At 34.0% G+C, this 26,590-nt stretch overlaps 2 protein-coding genes across 2 annotated transcripts; one reads left to right on the top strand and one right to left on the bottom strand.

Annotated features, from left to right (window-relative positions):
• Nucleotides 1-1,627: 1,627 nt before the first annotated feature.
• On the bottom strand, nt 1,628-10,798 carry LOC129927494 (uncharacterized). The gene is made up of 3 exons (XM_056037042.1): nt 10,526-10,798; nt 7,127-7,154; nt 1,628-6,376 (listed from the first exon to the last, which is right to left on the bottom strand). Exons 1-3 carry the CDS (start codon nt 10,576-10,578, stop codon nt 4,721-4,723), a joined length of 1,737 nt encoding a protein of 578 aa, XP_055893017.1. The 5' UTR covers nt 10,579-10,798; the 3' UTR covers nt 1,628-4,720.
• A 10,895-nt stretch (nt 10,799-21,693) lies between these two features.
• On the top strand, nt 21,694-25,158 carry LOC106068282 (uncharacterized). Its single transcript, XM_056037057.1, has 2 exons — nt 21,694-21,959; nt 24,144-25,158. Exons 1-2 carry the CDS (start codon nt 21,861-21,863, stop codon nt 24,750-24,752), a joined length of 708 nt encoding a protein of 235 aa, XP_055893032.1. The 5' UTR covers nt 21,694-21,860; the 3' UTR covers nt 24,753-25,158.
• The last annotated feature ends 1,432 nt before the right edge of the window (nt 25,159-26,590 follow it).

The raw sequence follows: 26,590 nt of genomic DNA, 5'->3' as shown, positions 1-26,590 counted from the left end.
GTGAACATTCGTCTTGGAAATATGATACCTGTGTTACCATGAACATTTGTGTATGTAGAGAACTGATTCTTTCATTGAGACTTTTATCTTGTAATATAGTTGTGGACTATATTAATGTCATCATAGCTTAAGGTGATTATTTTTATTTTAAAACTAATTAAGTATTTTTCTGAATTATACAGTAATCATTGAATATTCACCTCGAACTATATATACATATATTCTTTTATCATTATCATTAATTATATATTCATTGTATACATCTCATTGTATTAAATATTTATATTTTTATTTAAATCATCATACACATCGTTTATTAGTTTATGTACAGCTGGGTGTGTATGGTGTGTCTGTTGGGCTGAACTTGGGCCTAAAATAATTTAAGTTATAAAGTAATTATAACACACATACAAATATTATAATTCAAATTAATATATTTTTAATACCTAGTCAGATTAATACTTTGTAATTACAAGAACAAAGACCCGACACATGTCTTGATTTCTAAAGTGTTTAATTCTCTCGCCACGTGACCTGACAATTAACACGAGTTTGCACTCTGCGATATTGAGAGATCGGCCATAGTGTTTCAACAATTCCGCGGGAAATATAAACCAAAACAAAAAAATGAAAAAGCTTGAGTGCAATGAAATTACAACTCATTTCTTTTTAATATAGAAATAGACATATCTTTCGGGGTAAAAGTAATATGTGTTTTTTACTTTTTTAAAATGGAAGAGTTTTCCGTTTCACCTTTTTTTTTCTTTTACGACTAAGTTCAAAGAATCTTTAACTATTATTGTGGCAATGTTGTTTTTCACTATGGATTTCAATAATATTATAAAATGAGCAAACGTCAATTGTTTTGTTAACAAGTCCATGTTGATGTCACAGTCTCAGTTGACATTGCATGATTTAATATTCACGTCATGTTAAGAGTTTGAAAGACACGTGGAATTCCTGATGTAGAAAACAGGAAGTAGAATGAATAAAGTTGAATTTGAGTTCAGTCAAGTCAAGTCAAGTCAGTGAGGTCTTGCTCCCGGTCCAGGAAGGTTGGACGTTGCTTCCTGGACTGGTGTATATATATGTATATAGCATGAAAGTCGATGAACTGGTGATTGTTGATTAATTATATTTGAGAGTTGATTTCATTATGTGCTTATTGAATATTAAAGTATTATTTATATTTCAATGGATATCTATAGTTGGAGTTTCAGTGTATCTAGTAGTAATTGTTCTTATTGTTACCCGCTGGGATGCGGACGTGATTAGTAATCTAGAAACTTTAATGCATTGGATATTTTTGATACCGCTGTCATGCGGATAGGATTGTTCATTATTTCTTGACTTGTAGCACTAACAAGGAGTGCAGTATTATTATTATTGTAGTAAAATAAACTTTATATTTGTCTGCTGAAACAGACTTAAGTCAGTTTATAGTATATATAATTGTCACGTGTGAAGAGTGCTCCAGGAGGCAAGAACCCAGCATTTCATGACATTCGCATTCTGCAACATCACACCATTTAACCTCATTTACAGTTGATAGTTTTCAACTAATTTCTAAGTCTTCAAGTACATAAACTGTTGAAGTCAGGCAGAGTGTTAAAGAAAATGAACAAAATTCTATATCTGGAAACAACTTTTATTTCAAATTAACTGAATAGTAGTGATTGTAAATAATTGTAATGTGCTAACATACAGATTTTAAAAAGGAAAAAAAAATTAGAAGTTATAAAATAGAACATTAACATAACTTAAGAAAATTTTCTAATTCTTAATTTTCACTTTACAAGAAATTCCAAAGAGCCTATCATCAAAATTTAATTTCCAATTAATACCCAAGGTCTTTGCTATGTTCATAGCATACAAAAAACAAAGATATACTTCTGCAGAGGTAAATGTCTAGAAAGATTCAACAAACATGCATATGTGTGACCTCGAGGGATCAAGTAAAACAAATGACGTTAGGGCCACGAGGCCTTCGTCAGCTGCAAAACAAAAAAAAAAAAAAGACACACACACAAAATAGTCTTAAGTGAACTTCTCTGTCCGATGTTGTTCTGTATCGAGGAGGACAAGTGATGGTTTGTTTGCATGTCTGACAGATATATGTCGCTTATATGGCCAATTGTCTGGTTCACTTGTAATGTTGTATGTTTGAAGTTGAAACTTGTCTAGATATGTTGTAAAAAAAAAAAAACTATGTAGAAAGCTATGTAAGCTATACACACTGCACTGTCATTGCTGCCCTCTTTGTAATATATGACCCGATGACAATACTAACTACGGTATTCAACAATTTCAGTAACGCGGTAACAAAGAATGATACAAGTAAAAAAGAAGCTATTTTTTTGGTGTTGAAGGGAACTATTGCTGTTGAGAAAATTCCTGCCTATTCACATTTAATTTAACTTTAAAAAATAGCTTATACTTTACATTGACAGTTTTATTTCTTAATAGCAAGACATTTAAAGAAATACAATTTTTTAATTATCTGTTGATTAATTAGTGTTGAAAAATACTTTTCGTGATTATAATCTGATTTTTAAAAAAATTCGTTATAGGTTGTATTAGAACAAACGATGTTATGCTATGACATCAATATTTCATTAAAAAGCTTAGGTCTTAGATACACATTGACAATATACACAAATATGCTCTGAGAATCCGGTGTACCAAAATTGGAGGATCTAGAAAAACACGGAGAAACGAAAATGAAAGCAAAACTGTTTAATAATTGCTTATATTTAGAAACACATGACGTTGTCAAGTATTCAAGTATTTTTGGAACTCACTCCCCATTGATCTCAGACAGACAACATGCTATACTATTTCAAGATGAACATTAAGACCTACCAGTTTAAAACTTTTTTTTTAGATAAGTTTGTCATTTTAGGTCTCGTGTTTGTGTTTGTAATATTACAGCGCCTTGAGCCTACATTTTGTTTGTTAACAGCGCTTTATAAATAAAATTATTATTATTATTATTATTATTATTATTACATAATTGTAAGCAGTTTTATAACACGATTTAATAAGTTGTGCTGAATGTTATTAACTATCGGTGCTGCTAGCTCTACAATGATTACAAGTCTTTTAGACACTTGAACAAAGGTCAGAACTTTTCTCTCTCTGTGGCATTTTACGTCTCGCGAGACGATCTTTTCCCTTTGCAACTTCTTGTGTGACTAAAGAGGCCAATCCTTGATACACAGCTGCGATCACAGGTTGGGCATATAAAATCACCAGGCGCCATTGCATTTTCACCCTTCTTTCTGCTTCTGTTGTGTATGACATCTGCAATCTGTGACCCTTCCTTTATGCTCTCTCTCCATGTGGATCTGTCCAGTGCCACCTCTTCCCAGTTGCCAGTGTCGATTTTGAAGAGCTTCATGTCGCGTTTGCATACATCCGTATAACGTAAAAGTGGGCGACCAGCGGCTCTCCTGCCTTCAATTAGATCGCCATACAGAACTTTTCTAAAGTCCATTAATTGGCCCTTCACCAGTCCCTAGTTCTTAGATCAACCATTTATTAGAGAAACATTAGGGCCAGTTTCCGACCGAACCTCTTTAAAACAATCCGTCCATTGATTCCTTATAAATATTAATAATGTAATACTGACCATAACAACGTCAGGCGGACAAACAAAATAATCAAGTTGGCAACACTTTTGCCCAGCTCACATTTTATTTGGAGGAAGGGAGGATTTTGGTTTTTTTTGATACTCTGGACCTCCTAACTTTAACGATATCTATTGAAACTTCCCCCTGCATTGTTTCCCAAACAGATGACCCATGGGTCAAGCTTTCGGAGATCGCATATGAGTTTGTGTGTTTCTTTAGACCAGGGGTTCTTAACCTGTGGGTCGCGACCCCCTTGGGGGTCTATTGACGATTTTGCCAGGGGTCGCCTAAGACCATCGAAAATATGGATTTTTATTGTCTATTCTTCTATTGTATGTGTGTGTGTGTGGGGGGGGCCGAGGTAGAGTGAGGGATTGTAAAAAGGGATCGCCGAGCATAAAAGGTTGAGAACCGCTGCTTTAGACCTTGTAAAATTCAAAGAACTACAATTAACTTAGAGTCTCTGACTTACTAGATCTAGCTTTAAATAAGAAAAAACATTAAAAATACTTTTTTTTTTTAAAGACAATACTTCCTTTATACAGTTTATGGAGCGTTTGTTTTTCTCTTAGTAGCTAATGACTGTTTGATAAAAAAAAAGGAACATTTTGTACCCGCCCCCTTTTCAACCCGAATGTATACATCTACTATACTTTGTAATATTCCAATAATAGGCCTTTGGATTTAAAAGTTTTACTGAACTCTTGACTCAGTAATGCCTTAAATTCGTACATTCCCGAACGCAATAGTCCTTCCTAAACAGATGTTGAATCTAGATCTATTTCTCTAGCCAAATTTACATTTCTTTTTTTTTTTTACTTTGAAAAATTATTACGGACAAACTAGGTTTTTTTCAATGTTCAAACAAGGTAGTAATTTTTTTTCTCAGTGATAAGCTTCAACTATTAAATTTCTAGGAAAATCGATAGAGCCGTTTTTAAGATCAGCGTCCAGGCTCCACCCTCCAGCTTCCATGAAGTTCTTAACTGAATAGAGGTATTAAAAAGTAGCAATAAATCATAATGCCGTGCTCACGATAGAAATCAAATATATAAGAGACGACAATTTTATGTTTAGAGAATTGTTTTCTACATAATTAAACAGGCACTTTTTTTTTTCAAATCGTTATGGTAATTTTCTTTTGCCTCAATGTACAGGTCCAGAATTTCATTGTCTTTGTTGCTGTTCCTCTTGGAGAAGTCCTGCATCTTCAGGTCAAAGTTTTCTATCAGGGCTTCCATCTGTTTTATATGACTTAAGATTTCTTTCTGTCTTTCGTTCGCAAACTTTTCCGTCAGTTTCTTGATGGCGTCCTCTCTGACCTCCTGCTTCATGCCCTCCAGAGTTTTTCTTTTTTCTTGGAGTCTACGAACAACTTTTTCTTTTTGTTTTGTTAAATTTTCCTCCTTATTTTTTACAATCGCTGCTAATTCTTGAAAGTTTTCCTCATACTGATTTTTAATGTTCGCTTTCTGTTTCAATAGTTTATCTTTATCATATTGGGAAATCGCTTTTGCTAATTGCTCATCAATAAGATCAGCTTCTTCTTTTTCTCGCTTCTTCAAGTCGTTTCTCTTTTTGACCATCTCCTTTTTGAGTCTCGTACCTTGGTATCTAAAATCATTTTCATATTGTTTTTCTTCCTCTCGAATGGATTCTTCTAATTTATCAATTTTCTCGTTGTAATTTCCTTTTTCAAGAAACACTTTCTCTAAATAAGATCTCATTTCATCTTCAATGGCATCTAGTTCAAACATCATTTTTTTAGCTTCTTCCTTACTTTTAGTAACTTCTGCTTTATTTTTGAGAAGGTCAGTTACTTGATAAATGTTGTCGTCCAATACATCCAGAAGTATGCTTATGGATGTCATCAGCTCCTTGAGCACCCCAGAATCATTATCTTTTTCCTTGAGCTCAAGTTTTAGTGCTTCGACTTCAGATTTCAAACTTGTAAACTCGACCAGCTGAATTTCTAGCTCTTTGTCCTTTATGCTTTTCTTTCTTTCCATAAAGAGGCTGATTTTTTCCACAGCGTCTTGCTTAATTAGAGGCTCTTTAACACGCACCATCAGTTGACCTCGGCTTGCATACGCCATTTGAAAATGTTCGTTGCTGTATCGCCTCCCTTTGTGCTGCATCTCGTCTACAGTCTGAATCAGTTTTGTCATTTGTTTCTTTCTTACTTTATGATCCTTTCCCTCGTTGTCAAACAAAATGACTCTTTTATTGCATTCTAAAAATAGCTCGTGAAATGGCCCTTCCTGTTCCACGCACCAAGTTTTAAAAGTTTTTCCAGTCTTTTTTTTTAATATGGCAAAGTTATCACCGTTAGTGACAGTTAGTATGCAATAATTCTTGATAAACGATTCTCCGAATATTGCTTTTAGGATTCGAATACACTCTTTATCTTCTGCAGTTATACGATTGCCAAATTTAATAACGAGGAGAAACGCGTGATAGCCATCAGGGTTCAAGGTTACGGCATCCTGCATTTTTTCCATCACAAGATGTGTGGCCTTTTCCACGTCATCAATGTGATGTGTGTCACCGACTCCAGGTCCATCCACGACTTTTATCTTACGATTTTTATATTCACAAACTTCGTATTCGATTTCTTTGGTCACCGAAACGAACGAAGGCTCACTTTGAAACACTGGGCGACCAAGAATTGTATTTCCGGTTGCACTTTTTCCGTTTCCGGTTTTTCCAATGAGCAGAAGATCAATGTCATTGTTGGATGGAGGCTAAAAAAAAAAAGGGCAAACAATTTTAACGTTTTGAAAATACAAATACTAGATGTGAATGAGGTTTTATTAATGTACAATATTATAAGCTAATAATGTTTCCTAATTTTAAACACAACAGGTTGGATGACGTGATTAAACTCAACATTCATCTGGAAACATTCTTTTTGTCAAGTTTTTCCGTCATTGCTGAAAATCTCCCATAAAGGTAGAACATCCGGATCTAGACTAAGATTTAGTCTGTGACCGCATTTACATTTATTTATTTATTACTTTCAAAACGTTTCCCCATGTGGCAAACAAGCTAGTAATTTTTTTCTCCGAGATGTACATCCACTGTAAAAAAATTCATAGGAAAATCATTAGAGCAGTATTCGAGAATAGCGTCCACCCAGTTTCCATGAAGAAGTGATTTGAATAGAGTTATTGTAAAAAAAACTAAAACTAATAAAAACTAAAACTAATATTTGCTCATGTGTTTCTTATCTTCTTTTGTTATATAATACAGACATGACATGAATCTAGTCATGCATGCTAACCAAGGCTTAAATTCTACCAAGTCAATGGTTTTCCTGGCTGGCTCAGGCAACCCATTCCCTGCTCTAATAGAGGTAATACCAATAGAAAAGAAGGAGCTTTTGTACAAATGTGTCCTAGCATATGGAACAAGGAATGTGCCTTTATCTTTGTGTCTTTCTGAGTATGTTATTCGGTTTACTCTCTCTCTCTCTCACACATACTTTAACTTACTTTAACTTTTTCCGTTACCTTTGATTTACTGAAATGAAAATATTGAAATAGATCAAAAATGTGTACATAACTGAATTATGGTTCCATACTTGCTAATATTATATTATGACAAATGTAGGCCTCCTTTATTCATAGAACTGTTCCTGATTTTTTCCTCAAGGTTATTTTTTTTTTAATCTATCGCATCTTTCAGTTATAGCATGCTTACTGCGCTATGTTCGAATCATGAGGATGAAGAAATTTTCGGTGCTGCTTTTGGCGCTCAGCAGGGGCGGACTGGCAATATGGGCATTCGTGCGAATTCCCGGTGGGCCGGTACCCAGATGGGACGATAGGACCACTGAAAGGGCCGCATGGATGCAACTATGATAATTGTTAAAGGTTTAATAATATTCTCTTGTAAAAGGGGCCCTCTGAGCGTCGTGTTTAAAAAATATCTATTACAGACATGTTCAGAAATAATGTAATATCATACATCCGTAGACAGTGCTACTAATAGGCTACATTTTTTACGGCCTACACACTTAGCGATTAAAAAGCAACATCAGAGCTATATTTCTTATAAAGTTTTAAAGTTCACTGTATACCTATACATGAAAACAGTTATCGATACATAACAAGGTTACAAAGACAGTTTGTGTAAAAACACAAACTCAAAATCGGCCCCCGAAGTTGTCCACCTAGAGTCTTCACGAGGATTCGAACGCGGGACTTCTGGTTCAAAGTGCTTTACCCCTCAACCACAGCATCTCCATATATTTATTAAGTGTACACTTTTATGTTTTTAAATAATAATTATTAACCTTATTCATACATTCAAAATTAATAACCTGTTACACGTAGTATAGAGAAACTAAATAAAAAACAAAAAGATTTATTCTTCTTAGAAAATTAGATAAATTGGCAACACGAAAAAAAATAATTCTTGACCTATTTTAGTTAGGCAGTGAGCTAGGTAGGTCTTCTTGGACCAAACATTCTCCTCACAAAATAAAAAATAATATCTCCATTGCCATAGGTCATACAACATAGATCTCGATCTAGCTAGATCTAGACCTATTTCTAGATCTTGAATCTAGAACTAGGTCTTGAACTAGATCTAAGTCTAGGTCTAGAAATAGAATAAATCTAAGTCTAAAGCTGCGAAGCCGTGTTGAGATATTAGTCTAGATCTAGATCTATGTCTAACTCAAGATCTAGATCTACTTTATACTGTAACACATGAACATACAAAATTAAGTCTATTCATTTCAAATTTTAATCAAGTAGGTATATGTAGGCCTACAAGCAAATGTTTTTATTTGGAAAAATGGATTTAAGTCGATTAGCTATTTTGATAGCTCCATTCATACTATTTTTAACATTTACGCATTCGCTTGCCTAATAATTATCATTTCGTTTAATTGTTTACAAAACACTCTCAATGACTATATCGACAGTGATACGCAAATTAAGACCCGCGGACCGCGGGTAATATAGGTCTAGTTATAAATAAATCTGCACCCCTAAGCTGTCAGAAGATAGGTTATTGCCTTAATAATTAAAATTTTGTTCAAATTATTAATACATTTATATTATATATATTATAAATATATCTAGATCTGGGTTCTATTTAGTTTTATCATCCATGGTTTTGTTTAGACTAACAAGTGTATAAAACTGTGCGCTATAAAAGTAGTTCGTTATTTTTCAAACGTATATGGATGGCTGCCTGGTCGTGCGGTTTGCGCGCTGGACTGTCGTTTGGATTTATCGATGGTTCCGGGTTCAAACCCGCATCCCACCCATCCCCCGTCGTCCTGCGGGAGGGTTGGACTAGGAAGTAAACTGTTTTGAACTCTGAATGAACAACTCAAATATGTAAAACAAACCAACATACCAACTAAAACGAGGTTCGTATCAATATTCTTATTAAAAACAAATTTGCAATTCAATGAGTTTGTTAATAAATGGAAAATATATTTTAAAATGATCCGTTCTTTTTACATTGTGACCTTAGATGCAATTTTTTTGTACCAATGCGCTAATCTATGAATGAAAGTGTAATTTGTAATTTTAAAAATTAAATGTTCACTTTCGGAAAAGAAAAAAAGTAGCCGTTGCATCAGAACTATGAATGATCTAAAATGTCATGATGTCCGATTTTCATTTTCTCTTCTATTGAGCAACAAAGAAAAGTAAGCTGACAAAAAAAATGGGCATCAAAAGTATGTTGACATCAAAAGTATGTTGGCATCAAAAGTATTTTGACATCAAAAGTAAGTTGACATCAAAAGTATGTTGACATCAAAAGTATGTTGACATCAAAAGTAAGTTGACATCAAAAGTAAGTTGAAATCAAAAGTAAGTTGACATCAAAAAGTATGTTGACATCAAAAGTATGTTGGCATCAAAAGTATGTTGACATCAAAAGTATGTTGACATCAAAAGTATGTTGACATCAAAGTATGTTGGCATCAAAAGTATGTTAACATCAAAAGTTAGTTGACATCAAAAGTATGTTGACATAAAAAGTAAGTTGACATCAAAAGTATGTTGACATCAAAAATATTTTGACATCAAAAGTATGTTGACATCAAAAGTAAGTTGACATCAAAAGTATGTTGACATCAAAAGTATATTGACATCAAAAGTATGTTGACATCAAAAAACTTGTTGACATCAAAAGTTTGTTGACATCAAAAGTATGTTGACATCAAAAGTAAGTTGACATCAAAAGTATGTTGACATCAAAAGTATGTTGGCATCAAAAGTATGTTGACATCAAAAGTATGTTGACATCAAAAGTATTTTGACATCAAAATTATACCACTATTGAAACGAAAAGTAGTTGACATCTTGTCTTATCTTATTAAAGTACACTTATAATAATATGATTACGTCCTACGTGTCATGCATGTAGTCAGGCAAGTTATCCAATGACTTAAATTCTGCCAAGTCACTGGTTTTCCTGGCTGACTCAGACAATCCATTTCATGCTCTAATAGCACTAGAGAAGAAGGAGTATTTGAACAAATTTGTCCTAGCATATGGGACGAGGAATGTGCCTTTATCTTTGTGTCTTTCTGAGTATTTTATTTTTTATATTTGAAGATTGCTAATTGCTAATTTACTTTTAAGTCTTCTAGCCTGAAGGCTTTCTTAATTTAGTGATTTTACTAAAGGTGTTACTTTAGTCAAATGTGAATATTCGTTTATTATGAATCTCACTGCTCTACTTTGTGTCGAAAGTAAGTTAAAATCAAAAGTAAGTTAACATGAAAATAATAATAAAATGAAAAGTAAGTTGACATCGAAACAGTTCATTGAAATGAAATATATAGATTGAAATGAAAAGTTGACATCAAAAGTAAGTTGACTTCACCTCGAAACTTAAGAAAAAATCTTTCAATGTTTTACCTTTTATTTTTGGTCTTGACCTCGCTCTGCTTGTCAGGATTATCTTGAGACATTGTCAGTAAGGTTTTGAAGTCGTCAGTTCCGCAAGATAAACACTTGTCTTGAACAAGCTCAATAAAACAATATTGCAGAATGGAAAGGTGAATTGGTAAGTATTACAGAATAACGTCTAAGGTTCTGTGTGTCTATCGTGTAAACTTTACAACTTGTCTACTGTCAACATAGGTTGTTATGTCTGTCAACACCCAATCTTATTTTCCTGAAAAATGAAAGAATGGAACCAACATAACGGTACTTGAACTTTTTTAAAAATTGCTTAGCTCTTTGAGAGATATTCAATCAGCACAATAGTAGCTATACACAGGACCGGTCCTAACCATTGCAAGGCCCTATGCGAAACTGATTGCGCGGGGCCTAGTCTGGGTGGGAATAAGGATAATAAGTGAAAATTAAGATTTTGTATTAGAAAATAAATTCGACTTTGCATTTTATTTATTCTTTACTAAGAACAAAATTGCGATCAAATTGACTTTAATTTACGAACCGTGCTACCTATGGCATATTTATATGCCAGTGACTATAAAAGTAAATAAAGAATTGTAACCTCCGATTAAGGTGAAAATTCGCCCGATTATTACATTTTATTAAATGAAAGCTGACAATGCCTTTTTTCTTTTATTGCGCGTAGGATTGGCGTTTTCTACAATGAATGACACCCACAAATGACAATTTTGACTATTTTCAGGAGATTTGTATGAGTTTTCAAAAGATTTTAATAATTTCCGGAGAGTTCCAGGACTTTTTCGTATATTTTGCAATTTCAGGAGATTTCAATTTAATAATTACACATAGAATTAGCGCGGGGCCTATGAAAGCGCGGGGCCCACTGCGGCCGCATACATTGCAGTGGCCTAAGACCGGCCCTGGTTATACAATACCTCTATTTATCTCATAACTTCGTGAAACCTGGAACCATCTGGGTGGATGGATCTCGAAAACTTTGCATAGACAACCTAGAGAGCTAATTTACAATTATACAATATAGAGAGCTAATTGACATATATAGAATCTAAAGAGCTTATTTATATATACAATATAGAGAGCTAGTTTACATATACAATCTAGAGGGCTAATTTAGGTAGAGAATTTAGACAGTTTGAACAATAAAGAATAGTGCGTTCTGAGAGAAAACACATCAATATCTTATCTTATATAATACAGACGTTACTTCAAAAAAGAAGATGATTAAGTCCTACGCGTCATGCATTTAGTCATGCATATTAACTAATGACTTAAATTCTGCCAAGTCACTGGTTTTCCTGGCTAGCTCAGGCAACCCACAAATATTATGTAGGCAGCACAATTTCCGATGAAAAAAAAAGAGAATCATTTTAATGACATTTCATTACGTAAACCTGAATTCTATAATATTAATTAAGATTTTCTTTCCTCCGTCGGCGTCTGTCCCCGGCAGCGGATTTCCTTTTAGTCTCAAATGTGTATCAAATGGGTCTTTGTGAGTGACCTCCAGCTGTCTCGTTCTGAGACCGCATGTAACCAGGTTCTCTCTTCTATGTCAGCTAAGGCATGACCTCCGAAGGCGCCGGCTAAGTCAGGTTGACGCCTAAGCTGGTTTTTGAAGCGTAGGCCAGTTCCGAGTCGGACACTGTCCAAAAGGGGCTTACTTTGGACGGTGGAGGGAGAACAACGACACACGGTGACGAGGACGACGAGACAATAGAGCACATTCTTTATGAAGAGCTCTGCATGAGGGTCGTTTGAGACAAGGAATCGAGAGAGAGAGAGTATACTGGTCCATGTGCGGCAAAAGGTCTGTCCTTGTACGGGGGATAAGGCGACCTTACAACTCACTGCCCGCTTCCTCTTCCGTGCTCTAAGGGAGTAATTCTCACCATGGTTCGTTACTATTGGGGTTTCTGATTCGGTCTTTGAAGCGTTTCGTAGGGCACCCCTTTTATGTCGACCACCTTTCAGCTCACCCAAAAAAAAAGACTGCCTTTGCCATACGTTCGTCTTCCAAATGGGTTTTGTGTCCTGCCCAGCGTAACTTTCGGACCATAAAAAGTCCCTTCAAACTGTTTATACCGGCGTTCGCAAGGACATCGCTGTTTGTAGTTCGGTCTTGCCACCGTATGTCCATGATGGAGCGCAAGCAACTTTTACTGAAAGCGTTCAAGTAGTTTTAGTTGCTTTCTGTATAGTGTCTGTGTATACTCTTACGACATTATAATAAAAACTAGGATAACACCTGATTTATTAGTCTCTTGCATCGTTTACTATTCAGTAATACGAGATACATATTTAGGCGCCAAGAGAAATCACGTAGACGGTCAGCTAAGTAAAATCTTATCTCATAGAACCACAACCACTGAATTTAGAGGGTCAGGCTAAATAAAATCTTATCTCATGAAACCACAACCACTGAATTTAGAAGGTCAGGCTAAATAAAATCTTATCTCATGGAACCACAACCACTGAATTTAGAGGGTCAGGCTAAATAAAATCTTATCTCATGGAACCACAACCACTGAATTTAGAGGGTCAGGCTAAGTAAAATCTTATCTCATGGAACCACAGCCACTGAATTTAGAGGGTCAGGCTAAATAAAATCGTATCTCATGGAACCACAACCACTGAATTTAGAGGGTCAGGCTAAATAAAATCTTATCTCATGGAACCACAACCACTGAATTTAGAGGGTCAGGATAAGTAAAATCTTATCTCATGGAACCACAACCACTGAATTTAGAGGGTCAGGATAAGTAAAATCTTATCTCATGGAACCACAACCACTGAATTTAGAGGGTCAGGCTAAATAAAATCTTATCTCATGGAACCACAACCACTGAATTTAGAGGGTCAGGCTAAATAAAATCTTATCTCATGGAACCACAACCACTGAATTTAGAGGGTCAGGCTAAATAAAATCTTATCTCATGGAACCACAACCACTGAATTTAGAGGGTCAGGCTAAATAAAATCTTATCTCATGGAATCACAACCACTGAATTTAGAGGGTCAGACTAAGTAAAATCTTATCTCATGGAACCACAACCACTGAATTTAGAGGGTCAGGCTAAATAAAATCTTATCTCATGGAACCACAACCACTGAATTTAGAGGGTCAGGCTAAATAAAATCTTATCTCATAGAACCACAACCACTGAATTTAGAGGGTCAGGCTAAGTAAAAATGTTATCTCATGGAACCACAACCACTGAATTTGTTATCAGTTATTGCATTGCCTGATTGCTATACATTACAGGCTATTAAAAAAAAAACAAATGATAACTAAACATGTCAAGCAGACATATCTTATCTTATCTTATATATTACAGACGTTACTTCAAAAAAAAAAAAATCAATGACTCTGATTGGAAAATGGAGAGCAAAAAACATGTTCAAACTTTTTTTCAGACAGACCGACCGACAGACAGAGTGAGTTGATATAAGCTTTGTGAAAATGAATTCCTTTCCATAGAAATCGTATCGAGTTAAGCGAAGTTTGATTTGGGGGGGGGGGGGGGGGCGTCTCGCGATCTATATTTCTCTTTTTTTTTTTTATTTCTTGTATGCATTGAATTTTTTGACAGCCCTTTATATCCCCCCCCCCCCCCCAAAAAAAAAAAAAATAATTGGTTTTTGGTGCTACGTGTACGGTGAGGTTGGGGAAGCGCAGTTGGTACATTTCAAACCAGCTACCTGTTACCCTTTTGTGTGTTTCCTATAAAATGCCCTTCGTCCTTGACATAGAGCCGTGTAGGTTAAAGTAAGTTAAGGTGCAAAAGTCAAAAACATATATTATGAGAAAATATTTCTACTTTGTATTTTTTTAAAGGAATATAAGAACAAACAAAAGAAAAACAATATACCGGAATTTGTTTTTCCTTTATCCCATATTTATCAACAACAAGGTTACCAAAAGAGTTTGTGTGGAAACACAAACTCACAGTCGGCCCCCCGAAGTGGTCCACCCAGGCAGGTAAAAAGGCAGGTCTCAATATTTTCAGAAAGAACATTACATTGAAATTCTATCAAACACAAATGACAAAGAAAAATGGAGAAAAAAGGTTGACAGATCTTGTGTGGTGCCCCAGCGGTCCAGCAGACCAAAGGATAGGTGAAAGTGAATGTGAAGTTAGATGTGAACCTGGCCTAACTGATGTCTTATAAGGAATATCTAATTGATCTAATTGTTTTGTAGAGGGTCAATCTCTTATTCAAATCATAAAGAAAAAAAAAATTCCGTAAAAAAAAAAAAAAGAAATTTTATTTGGTTGAGTGTTCTATGGTATGGACTTTGCGCTACAGTTCACGCGATAGTATGAAAAACTACTTATTAATTGTTGTTTTAAATTCTGTGCAACTTATATGTATACGAAATAGATTTTTTCTCTTTAAAAAAATAGTAAACATTTTTTTTGGTGTAAATGTAGAGTTAGTATGACGGAACTTACTTCACTCAGCAATATAAAATTTAAAAAAAATAATTTAAAACCGTTTGAATAAATATGTTTGAAATGTGGTAGATGGGCATCTCCCCAGCTAAAGTGCCTCCCGTGTTTGTTGCTATTAATAGTGAATAGTTGTAAAAAGAAAAGAAAAAAGTAGTCGTTGCATCAGAACTTTGAATGATCTAAAATATCACGATGTCCTATTTTCATTTTATTTTCTAGTTTCTGAGATCTAAACGTGACGGACGGACGACGAACGGACGACAGACAGGCCACACAAAACTAATTACGTCTTTTCCCCTTTCGGGGGCCGCTAAGAAAAAATAGACTAAAACTTATGTTCGCACACATGTTTTACTATTTTATTTTGTTGTTAATGGATGCGAATCTTGGACGCTGACTGCATATCTCGAGAAGAGGTTCTCAGGGTCTCCTTTCCCCAAAGGAATATTCGAATTTTTTTTTACATTAAATATTAAATATTTCGCCATTTTCTCGTGTCATGATGTTGCAGGCGCCCCCGTGCCCCAAATGATGTCAGCTCCCTAGCTACACCCCTGCACATTGACTAAATCTTGATAAAATCTATTTCCATGCACCTAAAGAAGGGAGGGAAGTGTAGAATTAGAGTCTAAATCTTAATCTTCCAAACTTTTATAAATCAAGAATTAGAAATACGGTAGAAACTATCTGAGTTTAATTCATTTGACCAGAGCAACAATTAGTGAATTAAATCATTAAACTTAATATAGATCTACATAGTACATGTGTGACAAATTTATTTTTTTCAAAGTATATAGTATATAGAATGTTTGATTAGATTTTGCGCCTAAATTTGGGATTTGTTTATTTTTGGTTTATTTTTAACAATGACCTAAAGCAGCTGTGACGTAATTATACAAAACATGGAATAGGAATAGATATGAAAAAAAAGTAGTTGATAGACTAAGAGGCTGTTCGATTCGTCTAAAATAGTTTTTACAATGCTCATAATACTTTTATCAAGTCACTCTGTCTGTATGTCTGTCTGGTAAAAAAAATTGAGCACTTATTTTCTTCTTCATTTTTTTCAGATACATTAAATAATTGTGTGTAAATTTTAACTTAATCCGAGAATTGGAAGTGGGATGAAAAAACGCGACAAAACGTAAAAGGGGATTGAATCCATGTATACATCCACATCACTCATTAAGCAACATTTATTCCCTTTATTTCAATATCAAAGAAAATAATTGATTATTTAATGAGATGATTACATGGATTCATTCCCCTTTTACGCTTGATCCGAGATTGTGTGTCTGAGAAATAATGTGTACAAACTTTTCGGGTCGTTTCCCTGAAAAAAAAAAAATCGTTTAAAAGAGATCTCCCAAATACCTCGTTCTCCCTTCCCCTGCCCCATTCCAACTGGTCCGGACAAAGGATAGGACCATAGCGTACTGAGAAAGCTAAAAGCATGAAATTGCGCTAAACAAAAACAATTGGTAAAAAAATAAATTCTAATCGCACAGGTTTATTATTGTTAGTCTCGATCAGTTGTTTTTAACGGGGGCGCTATTTCGTGAAATTGGCGCTAAGAGCTAAAAGGGTGGTAGGGGAGCGCTGGACATAAAAGTGGGACGTAGAGATACAAGAAAAAACTAGAGGTGCACTGAAACAGAACAACATATTTCTTCAAAATTAACGCTGGCAAACTAGATATAGACAAATTAGAGTTAGCTTGCTTCTAATTTAAGAACAGAAACAGCGTTAGATATTGAGTTCGGGAATCTCGTTTTTTTTTATGTTTAAATTCTTAGCCTACTGTATTGCTGTAATCGGAGGGTATCTATTGTCTTTAGTTCTTGCGCACGTAAACGGTTATGATTTGATAAACAAACTAGGTCATTTGCTTTTTAGCGGCCCCCGAAAGGGGAAAAGACGCTATTAGTTTTGTGTGAAATGTCTCTCCGTCTTTCCCGTTTTTTTTTTTTGTTTTTTTTTTGTTTTGGTTTTTTTTTTTCGTTTTTTTTAATTCGTGTTTTTTTGTTTCGTTTTTTTTTTGTTTTGTTTTGTTGTTGTTTTTTTGTTCGTTTTTTTTCGTTTTTTTTTCTTTTTTTTTTTTGTTTCGTTTTGTTTTTTTTTTCGTTTTTTTTTTATTTTTCGTTTTTTTTTTCGTTTTTTTTTTTCGTTTTTTTTTTTTTCGTTTTTTTTTTTCATTTTGTTTGGTTTTTTTTTCGTTTTTTTTTTTGTTGTTTTTTTTTTTTTCGTTTTTTTTTTGTTTTTTTTTCGTTTTTTTTTTTTTTGTTGGTTTTTTTTTTCGTTTTGTTTGTTTTTTTCGTTTTTTTTTTTTTTTTGCTATGTTTTTTTTTCGTTTTTTCGTTTTTTTTCGTTTTTTTTTTTGCTATGTTTTTTTTTCGTTTTTTTTTGCAATGTTTTTTTTTCTTTTCTTTTTCAGTTTTTTTTTTTTTATTACATTAGAGTATGCAGTGTAACTTTCTTCTTTATTTTCAGGGATGACAAACGCATTTGAAAAGCTTTTTTTTACCAAATATAAGTTTATTCAATTGTAGTAGAATATGGCAGAACAATCAATTTTTAATTTGCATTCAGTGATTCCCCCCCCCCCTTAAATTAAATTAATTATTATGTCTTTGATTACGGACCTAATTACTAAGACTTAAAAATCTGAAGCAATATTCTTCAGTTTCGTGCTCTGGGTTTGGGCACTAATAGTATTAAAATATGTGAGTCTCTTCGACATCATATAAAGTAGCTAATGAGTTTTATAAATTTTTACGATCAGACAATTTTTGTCTGGACAAGAATTTTACATGTATTTTCTCCGGCACCCAATCTGGGAAGTAGCATAATTTTACCTGACAACACAAGAATCAATTTTTAAAAAATTAACAAATTAGTTAATTAACTACAGGTGATAAAAAATTGTTTTGGTATCTCAACCAACTGAAAGAAATAGTACTTGACTGAAGTGGTAGTAAAAGCTGCATTAGTCCCCTTTACTTCAGCTTACCGTCTGAGTGAACGCAAACATGGAATAGAAACAATAGATAACTATAGTGTATACAATATTCCATGTTCATGAGACTCTTCGCTAGCAGAGTGGATATCGCATTAGCCTGAGAAGGCTTTAGCCCAGAAGTTCAAATTGAGGTCGACTCCCCCCCCCCCCCCGCATTTTTTTTTTTAGAAAAAAAATATATTTAAAAAGCGAATCACTCAGATACCTCCTTCTTTCTCTTCGTTTCCAACTGGTCCAGACAAGTGATAGGATTATAGCGTATTGAACGTTGTCTTCCATATAGAACTTTTTAAATGTATTCTTGTCCCCAGAGGTATCATAATAATAATAATAATAATAATAATAATCTTTATTATCCGTAAGGAAATTTGTCTTACAATTTGTGCATTACACCAAACAAAAAAAAACATTATAACTAAAAGAAACCAAAGTGTACATTCACACCAGACGCACTCATAATTTACATGTGACTAAGTTTATACCAGATAGTTCTTATTTAATAATTTGATTGCCAGGGGAACAAAAGAGTGTTTGTGTCTGTTTGTCTTTGCTATCGGTGTCTTGTATCTCTTTTGTGATGGTAAAATCACAAAATCCTGACACAAAGGGTGATTCTTTATTTCGAGGATCTTGTTAGCTTTTTTTATAGATGTTTGTCTCAAACAACTGCCCAAGTGGGGTTTGTTTTTTGCCAATGATTTTACCAGCAGCATTTAGGATTCTACAAAGTTTATTTTTATTTTTAATGCTCAGATTACCATACCAGGCACTGATATTGAAACTTAAAATATTGCAGATGTGAGCGTGATAAAACATAGCCAAAGCCTTTACGCTAACATTAAACGAGGACAGTTTTCTAAGTAATCGTAATTTTTGCTGCCCTTTTTTGCTGATATAATCAGTATTTGCAGTAAAATTTAGTTTATTGTCTAGGATAGTACCAAGGTATTTAAAGGTTTGCACTATTTCAATAGTCTCTCCAGCTTCAGAAACAATATCATTTTCCTTCTTTTCCCTACGAAAATCGATTACCATTTCTGTGGGTTTTTTTTTTTTTACATTTAATAATAAAAAATTATCTTTACAATATTTTTCAATGTGTTCTATTTCTCTGAAATCACAAATTGCACGTCGCCATAGTGCAACTATATGGACTCAAAACTTTTTGAAGAAGACATTTCAAAGCTCGATTTTTCTCGACTCCTAGTGTCTCAGCAATCGTCATTCTTGTAGCAGACGTACAGCGATATGTTGACAACTGTCGTGCAACACAAAAACAAGCAAACTATTTGTTAAAATATCTTTATTAAAGACAAAGCTTATCTAAGAGAAATAACCGCAAAAAACTACTGCCATTTATCTCAATACTGCATGAATGAGCTCCTATTTCTATATAAAAAATGGTAATTTATCACCAACTGATCAACTAATTGTTTTGTTTGTTTTTTATTGATTCTCGTATTGTCATGGACTAGCTATTTGAAATTGCAACTTGATCCGAGAATGGGAAGTGGGAGAAAAAACGTGTACAAAAACGTGATAAGGGGAATAACTCCGAATATGCAGCCACATATCTCAATAAGAAACATTCATTTCCAATAACTAATTAATTAATCAGTTGTTTTTTTTTGTTTATTGATCCATGTCTTGTTAGGTTCGAAAAATAATTGTGTAAAATTTCGACTCGATCCGAAAATGGGTGTGGGAGAAATAGCCTGCACAAATAAAATGTACCAGACAGACATACATACAGACAGATTGAGTTGATATAAGTTTTGTAAAAAGAATGTGACAGACGTCTTATTTCACACGAAGGTGATTTACGATGTTATGCCCTTTAGAGACGTACGAGCGCTATATTTACATTGAATGTCCCTCGCATAATACTTTTGCTTCCTTCTTTTTACAAATCACTCTGTCTATTTGTCTTATGTTTGTCTGTCTGTCTTTCTGTTAAAAAAGTTTGAACATGTTTTCTCCCATTTCCCATTTTCGGATCAAGTTGAAATTTCGATTAGTTATTCATAGTCTATGACAATACTATAATCAAGTTAAAAAAAAAACAAGTTGAGCAGTTAGAGATAACTTACCATTATATATATATATATATTGTTATGACTTTGCCATGCGCACCGCCATCCAAGAAAGTGCAGAAAGAAGGTGCGCACTATCTGTGACTAAACAAGTCGGATGTTGACATTAGGACTAACGATTTCCGCCCAAGTAGAGAGCCAATATGGAGATGCTGTGCTCAAGGCAGATGTCCTTTGTGTTTGTCATGTCTCAGTGTAAATAAACGTCAATGTCCTCGTTGAGTTGTCTCACTTAAGTTATTACAATATATATATATATATATATATATATATATATATATATATATATATATATATATATATATATATATATATATATATATATATATATATATATATATATATATGTGTGTGTGTGTGTGTGTGGATTTAGTCCCCTTACCCCTTACTACGTTTTGACACGTTTTTCTCTCCCACTTCCCATGTTATGTTGCATAATTATTCATAGTCGCTGACAATACACGAATCAATCAAAAAATTATAATAATAATAATAATAATAATCTTTTATTGTCCGTACGGAAATTTGTCTTACAATTTGTGCATTACACCAAACAAAAAACATTATAATTATAAGAAACCAAATACTGATTAAATAATTTTGATCTATATAGCAGAAAGGGAGATAAAACCCGTATACCAGACTGGGAGATAAACCTCCGTAATTTTCAGATAAATGGCAGAACTTAGCGTTTCCTACCCTTAGATGGATTAAGTTTTTTAAAAGTATATTCTTTTTTCTATTGCTTGTTTAGATTTAATTGGACATGCTCATTGGCCCGTGTCGCCAATTTAAAATTCAGCCTTTTTGACATGAGCTCCTCAAACTGTGATTAAAAACAATTAGAAAAGTGGTTAAAATTGTAGACGTCAGGGGGACACATTTAGACCGCGGGACCCAGTTGGAGCACCTTTAAGCTCTCTCCCTGTCTCCCTTGCTGATTTAAAGTGGGAATAGCTAGTATATGAAGCACTTATTGTCTACGAAATACTTTTTTCCCGATTTAAAACAACAAAAACTAAACGGACTGGCTTTAATAAACATTCATTGCGTACATTTAGATGCCAAACATATTGTAAATAGGCCTTTGTATGCAAAGAAAAACTTTAAAAAATGGGGTTAAAAATCAATGCGTTTCTTTTTCTTTACATCATTAAACCCTTTCCGGACATTCCTCTCCTTGGGAGCTAACAGTGCTCCCCTAGTCCATAACTGGCCAAAAGGAGGGGGGGGGGGTGCGAATAAATTTTTTTTCGTAGGGGGATGGAGGGGTAGGCGCTTTGAATATCCTCAAACTAAAAAAAAAAGTGTTTTTTTTCTTTTTTATTGTTGTAACAGATTCTAGAACGAGTCGAATTGTTCGAAATATCTTTATACATGTTTTTTTTTTAGAAGTTTCAGACCTGGGATGGGATCATGGAAGCGGGCAAGTTTCATACTACAAAGAGCAAACGACACAACTCATTATTTATAAATATAAAACACAAACCTATATGTATATTTCTGTCTGTGAAATAATGGAAATAAACAAATGAATATTTGTAAACTTTTTAAAAAGAAAACTACCAAGAGAGATTACTCTATACGGAAAAGATGTTTTCGTTTTGCAAACTTGGTGATATTGATGAATGTCAATCATACTCCATGTCCATGAATATAGATTAAATGATAAACTATAAACATAGATCTAGCTCTAGATCTATAGATCTAGATTAGGCCTAAGCATATTTCATGTGATTTCAATTATGTCTTTGTTAAAAGTGTGTGGTAACGTAAATGTGTGTCGAACAGTAGCGGAACAAATTGTTCACTGTGGCAGGCGGTGGCGATGGAATGATTCAATTGTAAGATTTGTATTTGTACTGCTATTACTTGTAACCTAGTATTACTAGATTCTAGATCTATTAGTAACTAATAATTTAATATAGAATAGAAGTTAATTTGTGTGGTCGTTGTTTAGTTGTGTGGCACTGGACTGACTGTGGAGTTTTGTCTCAGTTCACTTTAGACTAGAGTCTTAGTTATCCAAGTTTCAAGCTCTATAAATAATATTAGTACAGTGGACTATTGATAGTCCGACTGTTATGGCACCCGTTGGTGACACTGAGAGATTGCAGAAAAAGTCATTCTAAAGCTATACATTGAGTCTTGAGTTTACATATAATATACACATTTATTACATGAATTTACATCAGCACCACATCAGATCATCAGATTACTAAGTGTCTATCAGATAATAAGGTGTCAGACTATAAGTTAAATGCTATTAGAAAATTAGATATACCTCTAATTAAAAATATATTTAGAAATAGTACTATTTTGAAAATTATTTTTATTTCAAATAGGTCTAGTAATTTTTTAGTATGAGACTATAAGTTAAATGCTATTAGATATACATCTAATAATAGATTTAGAAATAGTACTTAGATTTTGAAAATTATTTTTATTTCAAATAGGTCTAGTAATTTTTTAGTATGAGGCAGGGTTAAATAAAATTATAAACCTGATTCACATAATTCTTATACATTATTATCAGTGGTATTTATTGTTAATTCAAAGATATGTCTATGTATCATTGTATAATAAAACTCACATTCTTAAAAAGAGCATTAAAAAAAGAAAGATTTCTAAGCACACCAACTTTAAAAAAAAAAACAATGTTACCAGCATAGTTAAGATAAAATATGTGTTACATATCTTTGTATTATGGGTCATGGTGTGTTACTGGTCGTGTGGAATGAGCTTCTGACTGTCTTCATAGTCCAAGGTTTAAACTTTGCCTGCCACCATTCCCCTACCAGACGTTCAGGCTAGGATATAATGTTTGTAAGAAGTTTTACAAGTGTTATATTTTTCTTCAGAGTTTAAGATAATCTTTGTCCAAACCTCTTGCAAGACGAAGGGGGATGGCAGCTGGGAGGGTATGAACCTGGGACCATCAAGACAACCAAACGACAGTCCAGCATGTATAACCGCATGATAAGGCAGCGATTTGAAAGAAGGTTATTTAAACCAAGATAGATTGCTATCAAGTCCACCCAGGAACCTGATATTTATTTAAGACTAAGACTAAGACTGCTTTATTGATCCTTACAGAAATTTGTTGTGATTATAAGGACTCTTTTCTCATGTAAAGACAACACAACAGAAAAATACACATAAATACAATAGACAACATAAAGAGTTCATTCAGCGACTACACACAGGTATCTCGGTGCATTTCATGTTCCCTGATCAATGAGTGGCGGTGATAGAGTCTGACCAAGTGAGGTACGAACGAGTTTTTGTACCGCTCCGTTCTTGTTTTGATTGACAGCAGTCGCCCACTTCGCGACGACCTGACGTAGTTCTGATGGAGCGGGTGGCCGTTGTCTTCCAAGATTTTTTTGATTTTTCTTAGGCACTTTTTGTTCAAAAAGTTCCTTTAAATGTGGTAATGTTGTGGGTGTAATTTTTGATGCTTTTTTAATGATGTTTTCTAGACGTCGCAACAGTTTAGATGAGGCGTTGCCTTGCCAACAAGTTACTCCGCATGTTAGCAGATTTTGTATAGTCGCGCCGTAAAAAGTCTCAAGGATCTTCTTGTTTAGTTTAAAGCTATTGAGTTTGTATAGAAAAAAAGAGTCACTGGGCTGTTTTCTTTGTTAGACTTCCACGGTGGTCTTCCCATGAAAGCTTGTTGTTGATGATAACGCCTAGATATTTATATGCCTTTACTTGTTCTATAGATGTAGTGTTTATTTGCAGTTCACGTATAGTTTGTTTTTTCTTTCTAAAATCTATTATAAGTTCTTTAGTATTTGTAAAAGCCGATAGCTTGTTGTGCTAGTCATGTGACACTGCTCCCAAATCATCATACTTATTACAGGGTAAAGTAGACCTAAAGTTCTCCTTATTCATCTCCATCTCATTACTTTCCTCATTTAAAGTTGTGCATTTTTCCAATAATATTAACTCTATTTTTTTTTTCAGTTGTTTAAAAAATATATATTTTAAAGATATCAATGAATTCCATTTAATCTCAACAGGTTGCAGTGACATGTCAGCTATCAGGGCAGCACATATTCTGCAGAAATGTCAGCAAGGAACCAAACTTTAAAAAGCATATGTTCAAGCCTAACCATTACTGGGACAATGTTCCAAGAGATTACACCTTGGTTTATGACTGCCACTTGAAATATTGGCTTATAGGAGTAAAGACTGTTCCTTTGGTCTCAGGAGTTTTTCTCGGCTCCTACTACGGATATAACTTTGAAAACATAAACCAGTCAATATCCTTAAGAGATCAAATCATCTTAACAGCATTGTTCAGTGTATATGCTGCCGTTTCTGTCTATGTGAATATCATGGCCAGGAGTTACTTTCAGAGAATCTACTACAACGGAGGACAGTTTATTGCTGTGCGTCGTTCAGTCTTTGGACGCTTAAAGCAACTAAAGTATACCATCAGTGACGTTACCTATGATTTTAAGAAAGAATTAGATTCTCATTATGGTGCTGATGTGAAGATTAAGAACACAAAGTGCCATCTGTTTGCCACAGACTTCATTACCCCAGTTTTTTACAATATGCATCTGGGTGACCAAGTAGCTATTACTACTTCTAATACTTCTATTTCTGATTTTCCAAAATTTTGATGGAGTTTTGATAGCAATAGAAATAACAATGGTTTTAAAATTAACTTTGTTTGAATAGGCATCTTTATCTGGACTGGAGTTAAGTTGATCGGTTTCAATTCTTTTTGTAAAAAAATGTGTGCTAACATTTTATTGTAATAAAAATATGCTCTCAGTGAAGAAATAGACTTAAGCGGTCTCATAAATGTGTGCATCTATGAATGTCCTGCCTTATTAAATACTGATGTTTCTTCAAAATTTAGATTATTATGTCTTTCATGTATTTCTGTTCAAATAGTCATTGATGTAAAAGATTGAAATTCCTGGATGAGTTAGACAGTTCCATGCTCTAATAGCACTAAGGAGGAATGAGAACTTGTAATTTGTCCTTGATTATGAAATAAGAAATGAGTATTTCTTTCGTTTATTTTGTTTTTGTTTATCGTTTAGGTCTGTGTTTCCCAAACTTTTTCCTTAACGGAACATTTAGCACATTCTGAGTATTTAGTGGAACACTTTGCTTATCTTTTTTTAGAGAGATTAATTCACGTCGTTGTAGCCTACAAGTTAATTATTCCAGTAGTTCATGAAACACCTATTCAGGCCTCATGGAACACCAGGGTTCCACGGAACACAGTTTGGGAAACACTGATTTAGGCAGTATAGCTACTTACACTTCTGAGTCATTTGTCCATTAGTGAGTTTTACCAGTGGAGTGATTGGGTTGGTCTAAAAAAAGAGTTTCTAAAAATAATAATAATAATCTTTATTGTCCGTAAGGAAATTTGTCTTACAATTTGTGCATTACACCAAACAAAACATTGTAACTAGAAAAAAAAACAAAATGTACATTCACACCAGACTCACTCATAATTTACATGTGAAAAGTAATGAATGCTAGTACTGGTATTGAAGGTGGTGCAGTGGCTGGGAGGTAAAGTGCTTGGCTTCAGCAACAAGGTGAAGACTGGGATTTTTCAATCTTGTCAATTTTAGGGCGCCCCTTAGTCAACACAACTCTAATGGGCATATGACATGAGTTGGGGAAAGTAAAGTGGTTAGTTGTAGTGCTGGCCACATGACACCCTCAATAACTGTCAGCCGTATAAACAGATGACCTTAACATTTTGATATTATTTTTTTTTAGTTTTTGGCACATCAGCACAGTTTAGGCCATGTCGTGCTGACCGTCATCTGCCTAGGTCTAAAAGGGATATTTTACTTTTTTTTTTTTTTTTAACAGATTGAGTGTTCAGATTTCCAGTCTGTTAATAAGGCTTTTAGAAATTGTAGTCAAATTATAAAATCAGTTCTACTGTCATTCTAGTGTAATGGTATTCAGTTCTTTTCAACAAATATGTTTATGTAATTGGAGAATCTTCTATTTCTGTTGTATTTAAGCTGCCAGGAAAGTTCAAGTTAAAAATGTATCACCTCAGCTCCACTGTCTTCTTTTGTACACCAGCATCACATTCAAGCAGGGAACTATAAGTTTATTTTTGATTGGTTCTTCATCATCTCAAGGAGAAGGTTATATTAAAGTTTCAGCATTTCTTTCCTTTTGAAAACTGTTTTGAAATTATAATTGTTAAAACATGGGGCTGGAGAATGTTTGTTATTTTATATCTCAGTGTGCATTTTATATTATTCTTGTGCAGTTTTGGCATTTCACAAAATACAGATTCTAAAATGCATACTGTTCTAAAGCCCATGGTTTATATTCACAGCTCAGTAAATTGTTTTGAAAAAAAAAGAAAAAAAAAAAAGGGGGGGGGGGGTCCTTCAAGAGTATAACTTGAAAATCATATTCTTTTCTTTGAAGAAATGTGTAGAATGAATTAAATTGAACTAGTTTCACA

The sequence above is a fragment of the Biomphalaria glabrata genome, chromosome 7, assembly GCF_947242115.1.
Source record: "Biomphalaria glabrata chromosome 7, xgBioGlab47.1, whole genome shotgun sequence".
Classification (NCBI taxonomy): domain Eukaryota; kingdom Metazoa; phylum Mollusca; class Gastropoda; family Planorbidae; genus Biomphalaria; species Biomphalaria glabrata.
Note: the sequence above shows the minus strand (reverse complement) of the source record. Positions and strands in the feature narration are given on the sequence as shown.